The 23120-nt window shown below is 45.6% G+C and overlaps 1 protein-coding gene across 8 annotated transcripts; it reads right to left on the bottom strand.

Annotated features, from left to right (window-relative positions):
* Window positions 1-1344: 1344 nt before the first annotated feature.
* Window positions 1345-22874, bottom strand: rhot1b (ras homolog family member T1). 8 transcript variants are annotated; one of them, XM_087786446.1, is made up of 20 exons: window positions 22752-22874; window positions 22326-22384; window positions 22122-22203; window positions 21425-21468; window positions 21188-21241; window positions 20824-20876; window positions 19798-19906; window positions 13631-13732; window positions 12602-12700; window positions 11973-12081; window positions 11721-11841; window positions 9706-9790; window positions 9503-9648; window positions 9276-9376; window positions 9081-9211; window positions 8939-9022; window positions 8443-8565; window positions 7824-8026; window positions 2847-2933; window positions 1345-2780 (listed from the first exon to the last, which is right to left on the bottom strand). In XM_087786446.1, the coding sequence occupies exons 1-20, from the start codon at window positions 22786-22788 to the stop codon at window positions 2675-2677; spliced, it is 1935 nt and encodes a 644-aa protein (XP_087642572.1). In that variant the 5' UTR covers window positions 22789-22874; the 3' UTR covers window positions 1345-2674. The 8 variants fall into 8 exon arrangements, with proteins under 8 accessions (XP_087642572.1, XP_087642581.1, XP_087642598.1 ...); XM_087786455.1 differs by having other exon boundaries at window positions 22326-22483; window positions 22752-22828; XM_087786472.1 differs by having other exon boundaries at window positions 22326-22379; window positions 22752-22825.
* Window positions 22875-23120: the final 246 nt, after the last annotated feature.

The following is a 23120-nucleotide window of genomic DNA, read 5'->3' as shown; positions in this document are numbered from 1 at the left end:
CCGACTGAGAGAAGCAATGACGTCAGCACACGCGCTCGTGACGACAAACACCGGAGAGATCGCGGAGCCTCACGATATCAAAAAACTGAAGGAAGAAAGAAAAGAGGAGGAGGAAGAGGAGGAGGAGAGTCTGTCGCTTCTGGGTGGTTGATGGTTCAATCCCAGGAGACCAATGTGATCGAGCGTGTCCTTCTCTGAAAGGAAAGGATGGAGAAGAAGAGGGAGGAGGAAAGTTGGAGATTAGAAGAGGGAGAAGCGGGAGGAGGAGATGGAGGAGGAAAAGAAGAGAGGAGGAGGAGAGGGAGAAGAGGAAGGAGGAGGAGAAGATAGAGAAAGGAGAAGGTAAGGTAAGGTAAGGTAAAACTTTATTGATACCTCAGGAGGTCTCCTTTGGGAAATTGTTTTATTCCAATAGCCAATAAATCAAAATAAAATAAGAACAAAGAGAAATAAAGAGAAAGAACAAGATGATACAATCTAAGTCTAAAGATAAAGAACAAGATGATACAATCTAAGTCTAAAGATAAAGAACAAGATGATACAATCTAAGTCTAAAGATAAAGATAAAGAACAAGATGATACAATCTAAGTCAAAAGATAAAGAGAAAGAACAAGATGACACAATCTAAGTCTAAAGATAAAGATAAAGAACAAGATGACACAATCTAAGTCTAAAGATAAAGATAAAGAACAAGATGACACAATCTAAGTCTAAATATAAAGACAAAGAACAAGATTATACAATCTAAATCTAAAGATAAAGAACAAGATGATACAATCTAAAGATAAAGAACATAGGTCAAAGAAAAACAACAAAGACAAAGATACAAAGACTAACATAGAACATTCAGGTACTTTCACTTCTGCCTCCAAACTCATAATTGTACAATTTATTAACACGAGGAATGAATGAGTCCCTGAGTCTATTAGTGTTGCATCATGGGAGGAGCATTCGTGCTTCATCTGCTTCTGTGTTCACTGATGACAGTGTTCAGAGGATGATGTCATCATGATGGACAGTAGTTTGTTCAATAATCTCAGCAACTGTCACCAGTGAGTCCAGCTTCATTCCAACCACAGAGCCAGCCCTCCTGAAAGAGGAGAAGAGGAAGGAGGAGAAGAGGAAGGAGAAGAGGAAGGAAGAGAAGAGAAAAGCGAAGAGAAAGGAGAAGAGGTAGGAGGAGAAGAGGAAGGAGGAGAAGAGAAAGGAGAAGAGAAAGGAGGAGAAGAGGTAGGAGGAGAAGAGGAAGGAGGAGAAGAGGAAGGAGAAGAGGAAGGAAGAGAAGAGAAAAGAGAAGAGAAAGGAGAAGAGGTAGGAGGAGAAGAGGAAGGAGGAGAAGAGAAAGGAGAAGAGGTAGGAGAAGAGGTAGGAGGAGAAGAGGAAGGAGGAGAAGAGAAAGGAGAAGAGGAAGGAGGAGAAGATAGATAAAGGAGAAGATAAAGGAGAAGAGGAAGGAGGAGATAAAGGAGGAGATAAAGGAGAAGAATATAGATAAAGGAGAAGAGGAAAGAGAAGATAAAGGAGGATATAAAGGAGAAGAAGATAGATAAAGGAGAAGAGGAAGGAGAATATAAAGGAGGAGATAAAGGAGGATATAAAGGAGAAGGGGAAGGAGGAGATAAAGGAGAAGATAAAGGAGGAGATAAAGGAGAAGTTAAAGGAGAATATAAAGGAGGAGATACAGGAGGAGATAAAGGAGAAGATAAAGGAGGAGATAAAGGAGGAGATAAAGGAGAAGATAAAGGAGGAGATAAAGGAGGAGATAAAGGAGAAGATAAAGGAGAAGATAAAGGAGGAGATAAAGGAGAAGTTAAAGGAGAAGATAAAGGAGGAGATACAGGAGGAGATTAAGGAGAAGATAAAGGAGGAGATAAAGGAGGAGATAAAGGAGGAGATAAAGGAGAAGTTAAAGGAGAAGATAAAGGAGGAGATACAGGAGGAGATTAAGGAGAAGATAAAGGAGGAGATAAAGGAGGAGATACAGGAGGAGATTAAGGAGAAGATAAAGGAGGAGATAAAGGAGGAGATAAAGGAGGAGATAAAGGAGAAGTTAAAGGAGAAGATAAAGGAGGAGATAAAGGAGGTGCATATGTAGCGACTGATGTTAATCGAAGGAAAAACACATTCATTCTTTGAAAAAAGTTTCTTTATCGCCAGCATGTCTGACTCTCTTTTACAAAGACACAGTTTATTTTAGTGATGTCACAGGCAGCAGATGACATCACTCAAACCTTTGCAGGAGCCAAGGTTTTCAGCAGGAAACAAAATCACCAACTCTCTGTTGTTTTTGCAAGAAATATTTGAGTCTTTGTGGAAGTGCTAGCTTAGCATAGCTTAGCTTAGCATAGCTTAGCATAGCTTAGCTGCTACCAATGCTAGCGTGAGTGGCTGGTTCAGTGTAAACGAGTGTTCATGACGTCATGATAATAACGTCGTAATCATGACGTCACAGAGTTGATGGTTCGACTCATGACCCTCAGAAGCGTCGCCATGGAAACAACATGAAGGTTGAAGAAATAGAATTCAACATGAAAATGAATAAATACAATAATAATCGATGTAAACAACACTATCAAAGACGTCACTTGTTATTCTGCCCCCTGGTGGTCGAAGAGTGAAGTGACTGTAAACGTCATCATTGGTCACGTGATGTTTTGAACACGTGACTCCTGATCATCGTGACGTCACAGCTCTCAGCAGCGTCAGGCCCAGCACCGTCAGCACTGAGGCTGCAACACTCGCTCTCAGCCAGAAGGAGGCGCTGTCGAGACCCGCGTGCCTGCAGGAGAGAAGCGCGTGAGCTGATGACGTCATGATGAACGGATGAAAGAGAAAAGATTAAAACCTTCGAAGGAAGAAAACTTTGTTTCTGAAGATGTTGATGAAGTTTTCACTCAAAGTGAAGAAAGAGTTGAAGCGAAGCCTCGCATGTCTGAGGACACACACATGTACACACACACACACACATGTACACACACACACACATGTACACACACACACACACATGTACACACACACACATGTACACACACACACATGTACACACACACACACATGTACACACACACACACATGTACACACACACACATGTACACACACACACACATGTACACACACACACACACATGTACACACACACACATGTACACACACACACACACATGTACACACACACACACATGTACACACATGTACACACACACACACACACACATGTACACACACAAGTACACACACAAGTACACACACATGTACACACACACACATGTACACACACACACATGTACACACACACACACACACACATGTACACACACACACACACACATGTACACACACATATATATATACACACACATGTACACACACACATGTAAACACACACACACATATATATATATGCACACACACATGTACACACACACACATACACATATATATATATATATATATATATACACACATGTACACACACACATATATATATATATATACACACACATGTACACACACACACATGTACACACACACACATGTACACACACATGTAGACACACATGTAGACACACACACACACATGTACACACACACACACATGTACACACACATGTACACACACACACACACATGTACACACACACACACACACACATATATATATATATATATATATATATACACATGTACACACACACACATATATATATATACACACACATATATATATATATATACACACACACATGTACAAACACACACACATGTACAAACACACACACACACACACATATATATATATACACACACACATGTACACACACACACATGTAAACACACACACACATAGATATATATATATATACACACACATGTACAAACACACACACATGTACAAACACACACACACACACACACACACTCATTAAGAACAAGAACAAAGTGCAATATGACACAATCTGAAAATAACACAAAGATTAACAAAGAATCACCTTCAAACTCAGAAGTAAACATTGTAATAACACGAGAATGAATGAGTCCCTGAGTCTATGAGTGTTGCATCATGTGTTCACTGATGACAGTGTTGCATCATGGGAGGAGCATTGGTGCTCCATGTGTTCACTGATGACAGTGTTGCATCATGGGAGGAGCATTGGTGCTGCATGTGTTCACTGATGACAGTGTTGCATCATGGGAGGAGCATTGATGCTCCATGTGTTCACTGATGACAGTGTTGCATCATGGGAGGAGCATTGGTGCTCCATGTGTTCACTGATGACAGTGTTGCATCATGGGAGGAGCATTGGTGCTGCATGTGTTCACTGATGACAGTGTTGCATCATGGGAGGAGCATTGATGCTCCATGTGTTCACTGATGACAGTGTTGCATCATGGGAGGAGCATTGGTGCTCCATGTGTTCACTGATGACAGTGTTGCATCATGGGAGGAGCATTGGTGCTCCATGTGTTCACTGATTACAGTGTTGCATCATGGGAGGAGCATTGGTGCTGCATGTGTTCACTGATGACAGTGTTGCATCATGGGAGGAGCGTTGGTGCTCCATGTGTTCACTGATTACAGTGTTGCATCATGGGAGGACTCACGGGTACATGGCGATGGCGGCGAGCCTGACGTAGACGTCTCTACAGGGCGCCTCAGGTGTGTTGCAGGTGAATGTCTGAGGAGGAGGAAGTTTGTGTCGTCGACAGAACTCCTGAGGACTGAAGACAAACTCCTGCTTCACCTCCGGAACCGTCTAGACTTCACCTCAGGGATCTGATGACTTCTTACAATGAGATGGTAGAAACTGCTAGATCTGATTACATCACAAAACTGGTAGCAGCAAATAGGAAAAACCCCAAAGTTTTGTTTGACACGATTAATTCTCTCGTGTCTCCTGCTCCTCAAATCACGCCGGTCTTCTGTGAAGCTGACAGCAATGATTGTTGAGATTTTTCATTGACAAAATTAAATTGATCAAAGAGAAAATCTCTCCCCCTTTGTTTGAAACCCCTACTGTCTCTGAGCCCCTCTCCTCCTCTTGGTCCTCCTTCATTGCTGTATCTTTGGGTGATATTTCGGCACTAGTGAACAAGATGAAACCCTCCTCTTGCTCAAATGACGTCCTTCCTTGTAGGCTTTTTATCAAAGTATTTGATGTAATTGGCCCATGGGTTACCAATATGGTGAACCTCTCCCTTTCCACGGGGGTTTTTCCCAATGCATTTAAACATGCCATTGTGGAGCCTCTGCTCAAAAAACCAGGCTTAGACCCAACTGACCTCAGTAATTTCAGGTCTATTTCTAAGCTCCCTTTCTTGTCCAAGATCTTGGAGAAGGTTGTGTCTGAGCAGCTGTCTTTGTTCCTGGATCAGAGCGACATCCATGAGAAGTTTCAGTCTGGCTTCCGTAAACATCTACGGAGACAGCTTTATTGAAAGTGTCCAGTGACATCATGATGTCGGCTGACTCGGGTAAATTCACTGTTCTGGTTCTGTTGGATCTGTCTTCAGCCTTTGACACAGTTGAACCAGATCCTGCTGAGAAGACTGAGGGATGAAGTGGGACTGTCTGGGTCTGTGTTAGAATGGTTCTCATCTTACCTTTCTGGGCGCAGTTTTAGTGTATCTGCCAATCAAATGAGGTCTGAATCGGCAGATCTGTTGTGTGGAGTCCCTCAAGGTTCTGTTCTGGGTCCTTTATTGTTTTTGCTGTACTTGATTCCCCTCGGTAAAATCATTCAGAGATTTCCAGATGTTTCTTATCACATTTTTGCTGATGACATCCAGCTCTACTGCTCTTTTGATCCAACTGAGCCCCAGAGGCTGAACTTAGTCAATTGTTTGCTAGAAATCAAACAATGAGTGAAAACACTTTACAGCTAAATGTGGACAAAACTGAAACACTGGTGATTGTTGATGATAAGATTCCAGGGTTGAGTCAGTACTTGAGTGACTTATGTCAGTCTGTCAAACTGAGCCTGAGAAACCTGTGTGTTGTAAGGTAAGGTAAGGTAAGGTAAAACTTTATTGATCCCTCAGGAAGTCTCCTTTGGGAAATTGTTTTTTTTTACAATAGCCAGCAATTTTTCATAAACAATAAAAAATAATACATAAAAAATAAAATAAGAAGAACATAAAGAGGAAGAACAAGATGACACAATCTAAGTCTAAAGACAAAGACAAAGAACATAGGTCAAGGAAAGAAAAACAACAAAGACAAAGATACAAAGACTAACATGGAACAGAACATCCAGATACTCTCACTCCACTCCTGCCCCCGAACTCAGAATTGTACAATTTAATAGCCCGAGGGATGAATGAGTCCCTGAGTCTATTTGTTTTGCACCTGGGTAGGAGCATTCGTGCACTCATTCTGCTTCTCTGCTCACTGATGACAGTGCTGAGAGGATGACTGTCATCGTCCATGATGGACAGTAGTTTGTTCAATGATCTCCTCTCAGCAACTGTCACCAGTGAGTCCAGCTTCATTCCAACCACAGAACCAGCCCTCCTGATCAACCTGTCCAACCTGTTGACACTCCTCTTGGACACATTTCCACCCCAACACACCACAGCATAGAACAGGACACTGGCCACCACAGACTGGTAGAACATGCAGAGGAGCTTCTTGCAGATGTTAAATGAACGAAGCCTCCTCAGAAAGTACAGTCTACTCTGAACCTTCTTATACACATGGTCTGTGTTGCAGGACCAGTCCAGTTTACTGTCCATCCACACACCGAGGTACTTATAGTTGTCCACTATCTCCACCTCGTCGCCTCTGATGGACACTGGACGTGGCTTTGTCCTGGACCTCCCGAAATCCAAGACCAGCTCCTTGGTTTTTGAGGTGTTCAGCTGCAAGTGGTTCCTCTCACTCCAGTCCACAAAGTCACGTATCAGACTCCTGTACTCGTCTTCGCTATTGTCCCTGATGCATCCAACATTTTATTGTATTACATTGTATTTGATAAAGACATGTCTCTTGTTCGACACTGAAGAAAACTGACCAGAAACTGTTTCCTTCAACTGAGAAAAATCTCTAAACTTAGGAAAATGTTGTCGGAACATGATCTGGATCTTATAATCCATGCGTTTGTTTCTTCTCGTCTGGACTATTGTAACAGTTTGTTTTCATGTCTTAACAAGAAGGATCGTCTCTTCTGCAGTTGATTCAGAACTCTGAGCCGCTCTAGTAGAAGAACTCACATTTCTCCTTCAAACTCTTCACTGGCTTCCAGTTTCTTTCAGGATCAACTTTAAAATTCTGGTTCTTACTTTCAGATCTATTCATGGTCAGGCTCCTCCTTACATCACTGATCTGATCCAGCCTTACACCCCAGCTCGGGCTCTGAGGTCTGTGGATCAGAATCTACTTATGGTTCCACGCACACGGCTCAGGACCAGAGGAGAGAAATCTTTTCAGGCTGTTGCTCCTAAGCTTTGGAACGATCTTCTCTCTCTTTGCTCTTGATGATCTACTGTTCACTGATTATAGTGTTGCATCATGGGAGGAGCATTGGTGCTGCATGTGTTCACTGATGACAGTGTTGCATCATGGGAGGAGAATTGGTGCTCCATGTGTTCACTGATGACAGTGTTGCATCATGGGAGGAGCATTGGTGCTGCATGTGTTCACTGATGACAGTGTTGCATCATGGGAGGAGCATTGATGCTCCATGTGTTCACTGATTACAGTGTTGCATCATGGGAGGAGAATTGGTGCTCCATGTGTTCACTGATGACAGTGTTGCATCATGGGAGGAGCGTTGATGCTCCATGTGTTGACTGATGACAGTGTTGCATCATGGGAGGACTCACGGGTACATGGCGATGGTGGCGAGCCTGACGTAGACGTCTCTACAGGGCGCCTCAGGTGTGTTGCAGGTGAAGGTCTGAGGAGGAGGAAGTTTGTGTCGTCGACAGAACTCCTGAGGACTGAAGACAAACTCCTGCTTCACCTCCGGCACGTCCGCCTTCGTCGCCACCATCAGGACCGGAGTGGAACTGTCCAGGAAGTAGTTCTGCCGGGAAGTCATGACTGTACCTTAACTTAACTTGTCTTTGCTCGTCTTAACTTCACTTCTCTTAACTAACCTAGTCTTCACTCGTCTTAACTTCACTTCTCTTAATTAATCTAGTCTTCACTCGTCTTAACTTCACTTCTCTTAACTAATCTAGTCTTTACTCGTCTTAACTTCACTTCTCTTAACTAATCTAGTCTTTACTCGTCTTAACTTCACTTCTCTTAACTAATCTAGTCGCTACTCGTCTTAACTTCACTTCTCTTAACTAATCTAGTCTTTACTCGTCTTAACTTCACTTCTCTAAACTAATCTAGTCTTTACTTGTCTTAACTAATTTAGTCTTTACTCGTCTTAACTTCACTTCTCTTAACTAATCTAGTCTTTACTCGTCTTAACTTCTTATCTTATCTTACCTGGAACACTCTGGCGCAGTAGACGAAGGATCTGGAGTCGCTGACGTCGAACAACAAACACACAACGTCACTCGTCAGATCATCTTCTGACAGGAAGTCCAGGTCAGGAAACACTTCATGGAGCTGAAAACATGAAGGCTTCAACCTCATGGCAGCAGGGGGCGCTGGTGTCTAACCTAGTCACACCATTTATACACCTGGTTTGTGTTTTGAACAAAAATATATACAGGAATATTTGTAAAGATCATATTTTCATCTTTTTAGAAACGTCTCATTAGATGTTTCTACTGACGTTTGTCTGGTGTTGAATGAAGAAGATGTTCTTCAGAGAGAAGATGTTCTCCAGAGAGAAGATGTTCTTCAGAGAGAAGATGTTCTCCAGAGAGAAGATGTTCTTCAGAGAGAAGATGTTCTTCAGTGAGAAGATGTTCTTTAGAGAGAACATGTTCTTCAGAGAGAAGATGTTCTCCAGAGAGAAGATGTTCTTCAGACTCACCAGCAGGTATTTCTCCTGAGCGAACACGGACGTGGTGCTGATGGCGTAGTAGGACTTGTGCTCTTCATGGATGTTCTTCAGATGCTGAGAGAAGAAACATGTTGGTTTCTGGTGGAGGTTCTGGAGACTCTTCATCACCAACTTCCAGGTTCCGGCCCAGGAAGCCCTGCAGGAAGCCGGTCTTGCCGCTGCCGACGTCGCCGAAGACGCTGCAGCGGAAGACGTTGCGTTTGGTTTGTTTCTTCTGAAGGTCGATCTTCTTGTCTCGAGTCACTGCAGGACATGAGCAGAATCATCTGAGATCCTCAGACCAGGGTCCGAGCTCACCTGAGCTCACCTGTCAGGCCTGAAGCCTGGGACTCCTGCTCCGACACGATGGAGTAGCCCAGGTAGCCCAGGTACTCCAGACACCGCTGCACGTCCAGGTACGCCGTCAACCTGAGACACAAGACCTTTGACCCTGTGATGTCATGATGTAGTTTCACGGTCAAACACAGGGGGAGCCAGAGACCATCTTTTCCCTCGTGAAGGACGTGAATCTTCTCATGATGTTCAAACACTCACGTCCACTGACTGAGGAAGCCCTGGGTCGTGATCCAGCCTCGCTCGTCGGTGCAGACGGTGTTGTTGACGTCGCTGCCCCACGGCATGTAGGGAAACACCTGGAACAGGTGGACCAGCTCCTCAGGTGAGAGAGCGCCGTCGTCGTCCTGAGCAGAACACGCCGGGTCAGTATTGTTCAGGGTCAGAGGTCAGAGGTGACTGACCTTGTCGTGTTTGTCGAAAACACTCTGCAGGAAGAGATATGCGTCATGGCTCAGCTCAGTGCTGCAGTCTGGAGGAACCTTCAGGCTGGAACACAAGGTTCCAGATGTTTGTATTTGAGGAAGAACTCGTAGAAAACATTGTTGATTATAAAACATTTTCAGGAGATTTACTTTCAAAATGAAGGTCCTTGAAATCCATCAAACAATCATTAAATCCATCCATCCGTCCGTCGGTCCATCCATCCATCCATCCATCCATCCATGTATCCATCCATCCATCCATCCATGTATCCATCCATCCATCCGTCCATCCATCCATCCGTCCGTCCATCCATCCATCCACCCATCCACCCATCCATCCATCCATCCATCCGTCCATCCATGAATCCATCCATCCTTCTACTCATTCATCCATCCATCCGTCCATCCATCCTTCTACTCATCCATCCATCCTTCTGCTCATTCATCCATCCATCCATCCGTCCATCCATCCTTCTACTCATCCATCCATCCATGAATTCATTTATCCATCCCTCCATCCATGAATTCATCCATCCATGTATCCATCCATCCGTCCGTCCGTCCATCCATCCATATATTCATCCATCCGTCCGTCCATCCATCCGTCCATCCATCCATCCATGAATCCATCCAACCGTCCGTCCATCCATCCATCCATGAATTCATCCATCCGTCCATCCATCCATGAATTCATCCATCCATCCATGAATTCATCCATCCATCCGTCCGTCCGTCCATCCATCCATCCATGAATTTATCCATTCATCCACCCATCCGTCCGTCCATGCATCCATCTATCCATCCATCCTTCTACTCATTCATCCATCCATGAATTCATCCATCCATCCATGTATCCATCCATCCGTCCGTCTGTCCATCCATCCATCCGTCCGTCCGTCCGTCCATTAATTCATCCATCCATCCATGAATTCATCTATCCATCCATCCGTCCATCCATCCATGAATTCATCCATCCATCCATCCGTCCGTCCGTCCATCCATCCATGAATTCATCCATCCATCCATCCATGAATTCATCCATCCATCCGTCAGTCCGTCCGTCCGTCCGTCCGTCCGTCCGTCCGTCCGTCCGTCCATCCATCCATCCATCCATCCATCCATCCATCCATCCATCCATCCATCCATCCATCCATCCATCCACCCATCTGTCCGTCCATCCATCGATCCATCTATCCATCCATCCATCCATCCAATTATCCATCCATCCTTCTACTCATTCATCCATCCATCCATCCATGAATTCATCCATCCATGAATTCATCCATCCATCCATCCATCCATCCATGAATTCATCCATCCATGAATTCATCCATCCATCCGTCCGTCCGTCCGTCCATCCATTCATCCATGAATTCATCCATCCATCCACCCATCCATCCATTAATTCATCCATCCATCCATCCATGAATTCATCCATCCATCCATCCATGAATTCATCCATCCATCCATCCATGAATTCATCCATCCATCCATCCATCCATATATTCATCCATCCATCGGTCCATCCATGTATCCATCCATCCATCCGTCCGTCCGTCCATCCATCCATCCATTCATTCATTCATTCATCCATCCATCCATCCATCCATCCATCAATTCATCCATCCATGAATTCATTCATTCATCCATCCATCCAACCATGAATTCATTCATTCATCCATCCATCCATCCATGAATTCATCCATCCATCCATCCATCCATGAATTCATCCATCCTTGAATTCATCCTTCCATCCATCCATCCATGAAGTCATCCATCCATCCATCCATCCATCCATCCATCCATCCATCCATCCATCCATCCATCCATCCATCCATCCATCCATCCATCCATCCATCCATCCATCCATCCATCCATCCATCCATCCATCCATCCATCCATCCATCCATCCATCCAACCATTAATCCACATTGATGGAGATCAGTGGTGAAGTCAAGTCATGAGGTCAAGTGCAGGTCAGAGGTCAGACTTACGGAGGGAAAAGATAATCCTGGTTCAGCTCCAGGTCATCGTCGTAGCCGAAGCGTCGCAAGACAGTCCAGGTGGTTTCATGACGACCGCGCTGGATGAAGAGCGTGTGAAGGAGCAGGAAGCCTGAGGAGCACAAGTTATGACGAGAAGAAACATCTCTCAAGGTCAAGGTCAGGCCGTCCTAACACACACCTTCACTTCTCAAGGTAGTCGTCACACACATCCTCACCTCTCAAGGTCACACACACCCTCACCTCTCAAGGTCAGGCCGTCCTCACTCACTCCATCGCTCAAGTTCCTTCGCACCACGTTCTTCACGTCTTCTAGGGCCTGAGGCTGCAGCGGAGAGTTGAAGCATGTTCTCTGCAGACACACAACAACACATGTTCTCTGCAGACACACAACAACACATGTTCTCTGCAGACACACAACAACACATGTTCTCTGCAGACACACAACAACATATGTTCTCTGCAGACACACAACAACACATGTTCTCTGCAGACACACAACAACATATGTTCTCTGCAGACACACAACAACACATGTTCTCTGCAGACACACAACAACATATGTTCTCTGCAGACACACAACAAAACATGTTCTCTGCAGACACACAACAACACATGTTCTCTGCAGACACACAACAACATATGTTCTCTGCAGACACACTACAAAACATGTTCTCTGCAGACACACAACAACACATGTTCTCTGCAGACACACAACAACATATGTTCTCTGCAGACACACTACAAAACATGTTCTCTGCAGACACACTACAAAACATGTTCTCTGCAGACACACAACAACACATGTTCTCTGCAGACACACAACAACACAACACATGTCTCTGGTGCTCCTCAGTCACATGACTACACACCTGGAAGAAGTTGAGCTCGTCGTCGTTGAGGATTCCATCGTTGTCCAGGTCGGATACTTTGAATATCCGAGTCAGAGCTTTGACACACAAGGACTTCATCTGAAAACAACACAATCATCAATGAAATCATGAATAAACAACACAAACATCCATGAAATCATGAATAAACAACACAATCATCAATGAAATCATGAGTAACAGCACAATAATCAATGAAATCATGAATAAACAACACAATCATCCATGAAATCATGAATAAACAACACAACCATCAATGAATTCATGAATAAACAACACAATCATCAGTGAAATCATGAAAAAACAACACAATCATCAATAAATTCATGAATAAAAAACACAATCATCAATGAAATCATGAATAAACAACACAATCAATTAAATCATGAATAAACAACACAATCATCCATGAAATCATGAATAAACAACACAACCATCAATGAATTCATGAATAAACAACACAATCATCAGTGAAATCATGAAAAAACAACACAATCATCAATAAATTCATGAATAAAAAACACAATCATCAATGAAATCATGAATAAACTACACAATCATCAATAAATTCATGAATAAACAACACAATCATCCATTAAATCATGAATAAACAACACAATCATCCATTAAATCATGAATAAACAACACAATCATCCATTAAATCATGAATAAACAACACAATCATCTCAAGATAATCAGTGAAATCATCAGTAAAATCATCAGTGAGATCATCAGTGAATCATCAGTGAAATCATCAGTGAAATCATCAGAGAATCATCAGTGAAATCATCAGTGAAATCATCAGTGAAATCATCAGTGAAAACATCAGTGAAATCATCAGTGAAAACATCAGTGAAATCATCAGTGAAATCATCGGTGAAAACATCAGTGAAAACATCAGTGAAATCATCAGTGAAATCATCAGTGAATCATTAGTGAAATCATCAGTTAAATCATCAGTGAGATCATCAGTGAGATCATCAGTGAAATCATCAGTGAAATCATCCTCACGTCTCTTCTCTCCGGACAGTAGATCGGACCCGTCGGGTGAAGAACTGCCTTCTGAGCGTAGTAGAAAAGTTCTGAGATGTTCTTCAGGTTTTTGGCCGAACACTGAGAGAAACATCGACAGACGTTCAAACGTTCTTCATGGAGAAACTAAGTGTCACAACGTTCAACAGCAGGAACACAAACACACATCTACACACTTGAGTGTGTAGTTCTTGAGCAACATTTGAACAAATACACATGATTTAAATGAAGAAATAAGGTAAGGTAAGGTAAAACTTTATTGATCCCTCAGGAGGTCTCCTTCGGGAAATTGTTTTTTTCCAATAGCCAATACATACTGCAATTTTTTATAATTAAATAAAAAATAAATCAAAATAAAATAAGAACAAGAGAAATAAATGAAATAAAAACAAAATAAATAAATATTAACATTCAAAACTTTATTCAACATTTGTAAACTTGTGGAAGAAAAGATCAAACGTTCTTAACTTGTATGTAAAGTTCTTGTAACATTCAAATGAAAGTAAATCAAACACACAACTCTGAGTCACAAACACAATAACAAACACACAACTCTGAGTCACGAACACAATAACAAACCCCTGAGTTATCTATCATAACCTCAGGTTCTACGAGTTGGTGCGAAGCCCTCTAACGGCTTCGCTATTGGTTTACCCCGAGGCACCGCCTCGTCTCTGAGAAAGCTTAATGAACTCGCCACCCAGCAGGGGGCAGTCCACTTCCTATAAAGGCGGGAAGCACCCGCCGCACTTTCTCCAACTGAAAACTCAGCGAGAAGGGCGGCCGCTGGGTGACGAGGTTAGAGGGCTTCGCACCAACTCGTAGAACCTGAGGTTATGATAGATAACTCAGGGGTTCTACGTCATTGGTGCTCCGCCCTCTAACGGCTTCGCTATTGGTTTACCAAAAAGGCGAAGCCTGACGGGATAAATGTACCCCCAGCTGGACGCCGCTCCTGAAGCAGCATCGCTAGGTCCCCGCCGGCCCAGGATCCAAGTCCACTGGAGCCGTGGGCCTCGAGGGGGGGCACAGCAGCGCTCAAAACCGTATGAGCTACTGATCCCGCCGTCACGTCGAAGAGATAGGCCTTAGCAAGGTAGACGTGGATGCCCAAGAAGCAGCTGAGCAGATATCCTCTGCTGCCACACCCCGCAAAAGAGCCACTGAGGCTGCCACACCACGGGTGGAATGTGCCCTCAGACCGCTAGGAGCGGATCCACCCGTTGCTCGGCAGGCCCGGATAATGGCCAGAATCTTTGGGCGGAACGCTGTGCTAGGACGCAAAGACACCGAAGACTCCTCAACGCCAAGGAAAGACACTCAGGGCTAATGGAGAGGGCACAAAGCTCACTTGCTCTCTTCGTGGTTGTTAGTGCCAGAAGGAGCGAAACCTTGAAGACAAGATGCCCAGTGGGACTTGGTCAAGAGGCTCGAAGATCGGGCCTGTGAGAGAGTCCAGTACCAACTGGAGATCCCACTGAGGGCTGGAAGGCCTTGCAGGAGGTCGAAGCCTGCAGGCACCCCGCAAGAAACGTGCCAAGAGGGGTGGGCGCGAACCGAAGCACCCTCAAAACCGACATGCCTCGTCACTATGGCTGATGCGAACACTCTCAGTTTCGCCAGAGTTGTCCAGCAAATGTTGCAGGAAAGACAGGATAGCGAAGACCAACAAGAGCTGGGGTCCAAGGACCTGTCTGAACACCAGCGGGAGAATCTCCCACTTTGAGGCATAAGCCTGCGTGTTGACGGGGCCCGGGCGTTCTCCAGCGTGTGGAGAACGTCCGGGTCCAAAGTCCCGATCAGCTCGTCCCGTGCAGGAGCCACACCTTGAGAGGCCGGCCCAGCACCGGGGGCGCTGTCAGAGTCCCCCCTGCCCGACACAGGGCAGCGGGGCCCCAAGGGATGGCCCACGGGGCCCCGACCGCCATGCGCACCAGCTCTGGGAACCAGAGCGCCCCCGGGGAGTCTGGTGCTACTAGTATTAACCTCAGCCCCCCCCGTCTCGCCCTCCGAACCAAGGGGAGAAGGAGCCGCGGAGGAGGGAAGGCGAACAGTAGACCGACCGGCCACCTCGAATGGGCTAAAGCGTCCACGCCTAGTGGGGGGCATCCGAAGCCCTGAGGGAGAACCAAAGAGGGCATTTGAAGTTCTCCTTGCTGGCGAAGAGGTCTGCAACCGGGTGACCGAACCGAGACCAGATCTCGCTCGCCACTGCCTCGGACAGACCCCATTTGTCCTGGACGGCCCCCCTCGACAGTCTGTCCGCTACTGCGTTCAGCTCGCCCGGTACGTGCTGAGCTCTGAGCGAAAGCAGGTGACAGTCTGCCCACAGCCAAGCCTTCTTTGCCACACTCAGAAGTGCTGGGGATCTGACTCCACCTTGGCGATTTACATACGCCATGGCGGTGGAGCTGTCGGATAGTACTAGGACGTTGGACCGTGACAGTTGGGGAGAGAGGTGAAGCAGGACATTGTGAATCGCCTTCAGCTCTAGCCAGTTTATGTGTCTGAGCAACGGACTGCTCCAGACCCCACTGGCATAGGCCTGACCCGAGGAGCCTCCCCAACCTGTCAGAGAAGCGTCTGTGAACACTTGAGTGTAACGAAGGACGCAACCCAATGGAACTCTCCGCCTGAGGTTGGCTAGAGAGTTCCAAAACTGGATGTCCTGCAAAACCCGAGCCGGAAGGTGCTTTCCGCCTCTTTCCCGCTTGAGGTCTAGCTTGAGACGACCAAACCATCTCTGAAGCTCCCTCATGTGCAGCAAGCCCAGCCGAACTACCGTGTGGGCTGCTGCCATGAGCCCCAGGAGGGACATAACAGTGCCTGCTGTTGTCACGTGACACCGAGCTTCCAGCAACTGTGTTGTCAGTCGGAGAATGGGCTGGATACGCACGTCCGGGAGGCGCGCGTATCCCTCCTCCGAGTTCAACAGTACCCCCAGGTAAACTAACTGTTGAACTGGAGTCAGAGCGCTCTTGCTGAGGTTCACTGTGAACCCCAGGGTGGCAATATGGCTCAACACCTTTGTGTGAGCGCAACTTCCTGCCTCTGACCTGGCAAGGATCAACCAGTCATCCAGATAGGTCAAGATCCTTACCCCACTCACTCTCAAAGGCTCCACTGCCGCTTCCACACACTTGGTGAAGGTCCTGGGTGCCAGAGAGTAGCCTAACGGGAGTCGAGTGTATTGAAAACACCCAACCCTCGAGGGCGAACGCAAGTACTTTCGATGTCTCTTGACTATCGGAATGTGAAAGTACGCGTCGGTCAGGTCGATAGATGTCATCCAATCTCCTGGACTTACACCTGATAGCAGTTTCTTGACCGTCAACATGCAAAACGGGCGGGTAGCTATGAACTTGTTCAAATAGCTGAGGTCCAGAATGGGCCTCCAACCCCCGGTCTTCTTCGCCACGAGGAAGTACCGGGAGTAAAACCCTGTCATCATCTCGGCTGCAGGGACCAGTTCTACGACCTCCTTCTGCAGCAGAGTAGACACCTCGTTTCTCAAACAGGATAATTTTCCTGCTCCGCCATACGCGTCCAGAGAATCCCTGAAAACGCGGGGGTTGACGGGCAAATTGTAGCGCATAGCCCCGCCTGAATACTCCCCCCAGCCAAGTGGGTCCCAGAAGTAAAACCAGGCGACGCCAAACCGAATAATGTTCTGTCAGAACCGCAGCCCTGGCAAACCTTGGGTAGTCCTCCGGCCCGCCCCCTCGAACGTCCAAGAGCGGGCCGTAGACGAAAGGGTATCACACAAGCCGCGTCTCTATCTCTTGAATCCACAGAGCATGTACTCGAGTTGGATTCACTAGAACCCCCACTCTCATACATAAAATCCGGCTCTGTGGGAGAAGTGCGCAAGTGCGCGTGAGACACCTCAGATGCGCGTCTTGCGTGTTCCCTCCCCCCCCCCGGAAGTCTTCCCAACTCCCTGAGCACTTCTTAGTGTCACCGGAGCTGACAAAACCCGCGATGTTGAGGAATGTGCTGGAGAATTAAACCGGAGCTGATGTGAGTTCTTAGGTCGCGCGCGCGTCGGCACCGCATCACTCACCAGGTCCCGTACTTTCTCAAGCTCTGCTGGCGGTCCAGACCTGCTCGACGCTCGTCACTCGTGAGATCCGACCGCCACGCACCTCTCCAGTTGATCGACCAGACGGGGCGGAAGTTCTTCGCCCTCGCCTGGTCTCAGGACGCCGAGAAAACTTGCGCGTAAAAACACCAGGTTGCGTCAGTTCCATGCCAAACGTGACGTCCTCCACGGTGCCAGTGCTTGTAGACAGCGCTGTGGGGGAAGGAACAACCTCCGGTCAACATAGACATGTCTGGACTAGTTCCACTCACCTCAGCTGTCAAGCTCTGTCTGGCACGAGCGCTGGTCGACGCGGAAGTAAACACAGCTGACTCAGCCGGTCTCGCGGACCTCTGCTCGTCTGTAAACAAAACACGTGGTTGGAGTCTGCCCCTCATTCGTGTGGACAGACTCCGTTATTACAGTCTCGGCATGACCCGGGCGAAGGGGTTTAAACCCTCCTTCGAACTGTGTTCTGAGAGGAAACTCTCGCCGTCTATGAACGGCGGAGCATGTTAGCTTAGCATTAGCGGCGAAAGTCTCTAATGACGCCTGTGAATACGTCACACTCACAGGCGGAAACACATGCACACTACTAACATCTCTCAGAACGAACCACAGAAACGTCATACGTTCTCTTGTTTTATTCCCGACACATTCCCTTGAATGAATAGGGGGGGGTGGAGGAGCCCTCGGCCGTCGACTCTGCTGCGGCTGCTGGCTCCCCGGCTCGCGCTGCGGATCTTGGCGACGCTCACTCGTCGCACGCCGCCGCTGTTGCCGATGTTGTTGGTGCTGCTGGGGTGGCTGGTCTCTGGTGACGCTTCCCCCCAGCACCAGATGATGATGCCGACGAACGGGATCTCCGTCTCCGCGTATCCCCGTCGCGCCTCGTCATCACGCCAAACGTGACGTCATCCATGACGTTTCTCCGCCAAACGTGACGTCATCCATGGCGCCGGGATTTTTTTGACAACGCTCATCGGCGGTCAAACCCCGTCAGTGCATGTCAACACGGAAGTGAAGTAAACACAGCTGATCAAGCCGGTCTCGTGGACATTCGCTTATCTGGAAACAAGGCACATGGTTGAGTCTGCCCTTCATTCGTGTGGACAGACTCCGTTATTACAGTCTCGGCACGACCCGGACGAAGGGGTTTAAAACCTCCTCCGAACTGTGTTCTGAGAGGAAACTCTCGCCGTCTATGAACGGCGGAGCATGTTAGCTTAGCATTAGCGGCGAAAGTCTCTAATGACGCCTGTGAATACGTCACACTCACAGGCGGAAACACATGCACACTAACACCTCTCTCAGGTGAACCCGTCGAGTGCGCTGCAGGAGGGCCATGTGGCCTGCAAGAGATACTTACCTGATCGCTCTCGCATACCTCATGGTCGACTCCATGCAGCGAGCCAGTCGTCCTCCTCGTCGACGTCTGTTCATGATCGAGGGACGACTCAGCTCGACTCATCAGGGCCCAACACGTTGGAACGTGAGCTTGTCGAGTGCAGCTCACAGGACTGCCATGTTGTTTTCTTAAACAACATGGCAGTCCTGTGTTGATCATAATCATGATCTGAGGCGGCGTGGGTCGACAAGCCTCGAACGCTTCCCGTCACTGTCAAAAGCCGTGGGAAGCACTCGGAAGGCCACATAATCATCACGTGTGATTTGGGCCTCTAGGCAAACGAAGCAGACATGTGTGTCTCCTCTTCAGGGAGTCTTCGTGCACACATAGTTCACTTCAATATTCATTCGCCATCATACTTTCCACTGTCAGGAGCTTTCTCGCTGAATTGTAAAGGAGGAAGTGCGGCGGGTGCTTCCCGCCCTTATAGGAAGTGGACTGCCCCCTGCTGGGTGGCGAGTTCATTAAGCTTTCTCAGAGACGAGGCGGTGCCTCGGGGTAAACCAATAGCGAAGCCGTTAGAGGGCGGAGCACCAATGACGTAGAACACACAACTCTGAGTCTAGAACACAATAACAAACACACAACTCTGAGTCACGAACACAATAACAAACACACAACTCCGAGTCACGAACACAATAACAAACACAATCTCACCTCCACACAAGTCTCGATCTCACTGAAGCGGTGCATGATGGGAAGAATGTTCTCCAGACTACTGTGCTGCAGAAGGTCAGACTTGTTGCCCACGAGGATCAGAGGGACCCTGAGATAGAGGTCAGAGGTCACACACAGAAGTGCACTCAGAAGTACAAAAGTACACACAGAAGTACACACAGAAGCACGCACAGGAGTACACACAGAAGCACACACAGAAGTACAGAAGTACACACAGAAGTATAGAAGTACACACAGAAGCACACACAGAAGTACACACAGAAGTACACACTGAAGCACACACAGAAGTACAGAAGTACACACTGAAGCACACACAGAAGTACAGAAGTACACACAGAAGCACACACAGAAGTACACACAGAAGCACACACAGAAGTACAGAAGTACACACAGAAGCACACACAGAAGTACAGAAGTACACACAGAAGCACACACAGAAGTACAGAAGTACAGAAGTACACACAGAAGCACACACAGAAGTACAGAAGTACACACAGAAGCACACACAGAAGTACACACAGAAGCACACACAGAAGTACACAAAGAAGTACACAAAGAAGTACAGAAGTACAGAAGTACACACAGAAGCACACACAGAAGTACACACAGAAGCACACACAGAAGTACACACATAATTACACAAAGAAGTACAGAAGTACACACAGAAGCACACACAGAAGTACACGCATAAGTACACACATAAGTACACAAAGAAGTACAGAAGTACACACAGAAGTACAGAAGTACACAAAGAAGTACAGAAGTACACACAGAAGTACACACAGAAGTACACAAAGAAGTACAGAAGTACACACAGAAGTACAGAAGGACACAGAAGTACACACAGGAGTACAGAAGCACACACAGAAGTACAGAAGTACACACAGAAGTACACACAGAAGTACACACAGAAGTACACAAAGAAGTACAGAAGTACACACAGAAGTACACAAAGAAGTACAGAAGTACACACATAAGTACAGTAGTACACACAAATGTACACACCTGTGGTTCTTGTCTGTGTTCTCCAGGATCAAAGGGATCCAGTGGCTGCTCAACTTCAGGAGGAAAAGATTAAAATCAACAGTTTTGATCAAAACAATAATAATTACAATAATAACAATAATAATAATAATAATACAACTAATAATAATAATAATAATAACAATAATAATAAAACTAATAATAATAATAATAACATAATAAAAATAATAATAATAATAATAATAATAATAATAATAATAATAATAATAATAATAATAATAATAATAATAATAAAAATAATAATAATAGTCATAATAATAAAAGTAATAATAATAGAAAAATAAATAATAAAAATAAAAATAATAATAAACAAGTTGTCACTGACCTTTTCTATTGACCTTTGATTGTTGACGGAGTAAACGATGCAGATCACGTTCGCCTTTAAAAAATAAAAATCAAGTCATTTTTTATTCATACGTCACTTAATATGTTTCTTATTTTAATTTATGAATCTTTTCATTTCATTCATATTATTACACGTTTGTTTCCTGTAATGACGTCACAACAAATCCACGTGTTGTTGTTTAGAAACGTTTCTTGATTCTGAGGGAAAAAAACTGACCTTTGACATCTCATGAAACAACTGCTCGTCTGTTTGCTCCGCCTCTGTGATGGAGAGAGAGAGAGAGAGATGGATGGATGGATGGATGGATGGATGGATGGATGGATGGATGGATGGATGGATGGATGGATGGATGGATGGATGGATGGATGGATGGATGGATGGATGGATGGATGGATGATGGATGGATGGATGGATGGATGGATGGATGGATGGATAATGGATGGATGGATGGATGGATGGATGGATGATGGATGGATGGATGGATGGATGGATAATGGATGGATGGATGGATGGATGGATGGATGGATGGATGGATAATGGATGGATGGATACATAGATGGATGACGGATGGATGGAGGTATTCATGATTGGATGGATGGATGGATGGATGGATGGATGGATGGATAATGGATGGATGGATGGATGGAGGTATTCATGATTGGATGGATGGATGGATGGATGGATGGATGGATAATGGATGGATGGATGGATAATGGATGGATGGATGGTTGGATGGATGGATGATGGATGGATGGATGGATAATGGATGGATGGATGGATGGATGGATAATGGATGGATGGATGGATGGATGGTTGGATGGATGGATGATGGATGGATGGATAATGGATGGATAATGGGTGGATGATGGATGGATGGATAGATAGATAGAATGATAGAATGATGGACAGATACCTGAATAGTCCACGATGCGAGCAGGAATTCTCTCTGGAGTGACGTCAGCAGGGATCGTTATCTCTTCAGCGCGATAAGGAACCTGAAATAATTCATTGATGACAGAAACATTCAAACACTTGAAGGTCAAACTTAATTGATTGTTTATTATTGTTTATTATGTATGATTGATATTCAAATGAGCTTTGATTGACAGGTTCTTACCACAGGTGGAAACTCTTCGCTGACCAGAGACATGATGAGCGACGTCTTTCCAACCTTAGCTGATCACAAACTTATTGATCAAAACAATCAATCACAGTGTTGACAGTGATGAGGCAGAAACCTCAAGCAAAACCAGACTCAGTGTTGACGACCTCCTGCTGTGACATAATCACATGGTTGGAATGATACACATATTATTATTTATTATTATTATTAATTATTATTTATTATACAATATGAATCAATAACAATCACTATGACAATAACAATGAAATATATCACAATAATAATCCTGTAAACAACAACAACAACAACAACATCCAGACTTCTGGTCAAGCACAGTAATGACGTCATTGATCAGGGACACACGATCATCGCTGAAGATGCGACACGAAGATGACGTCAGAAGGTAAAAGGTCAACTTACGTTCTCCGACCAATAGAATCCTCACGTCTTTGCGCATCTTGACACCTTTGATTGACACATCGACGGCAGCGTTGAACCCTCAACCCTCAGACACGAACGTCCACGGATGATGACGTCAGAGTGATGCACGCGCTGCTCCTCCGTCACCATAGAAACTAGCATGACGATCAGCGAGGCCACGCCCCCCGACCTCGTACAAAGATCGTAAATGCGACAGAAGCGCCAACAATATAATATATAATAATATAATAATATATAATAATGTTTTCTCGGAAAAACACCTTTGATCGAAACAAAAAACAAACCCACGTGACGAAACAAAAAGACGTGATTCAGTGAAGACTTGAAGATTCAAACAATTCACACGAG

The sequence above is a fragment of the Callionymus lyra genome, chromosome 1 (genome assembly GCF_982586985.1).
Source record: "Callionymus lyra chromosome 1, fCalLyr1.hap1.1, whole genome shotgun sequence".
Taxonomy (NCBI): Eukaryota; Metazoa; Chordata; class Actinopteri; order Syngnathiformes; family Callionymidae; genus Callionymus; species Callionymus lyra.
Note: the sequence above shows the minus strand (reverse complement) of the source record. Positions and strands in the feature narration are given on the sequence as shown.

What these genes read in the sequence shown, in the direction of transcription:
- rhot1b (XM_087786417.1), bottom strand. Translation starts at nt 21,793, where the DNA reads ATGAATACCTCCATCCATCCGTCATCCATCTATGTATCCATCCATCCA. An exon ending in GGCTTCCTCAGTCAGTGGAC is followed by an intron (nt 9,377 to 9,502) that starts GTGAGTGTTTGA and finishes CTTGTGTCTCAG; the next exon opens with GTTGACGGCGTACCTGGACG. An exon ending in CTCAGGAGAAATACCTGCTG is followed by an intron (nt 8,566 to 8,938) that starts GTGAGTCTGAAG and finishes TCATGTTTTCAG; the next exon opens with CTCCATGAAGTGTTTCCTGA.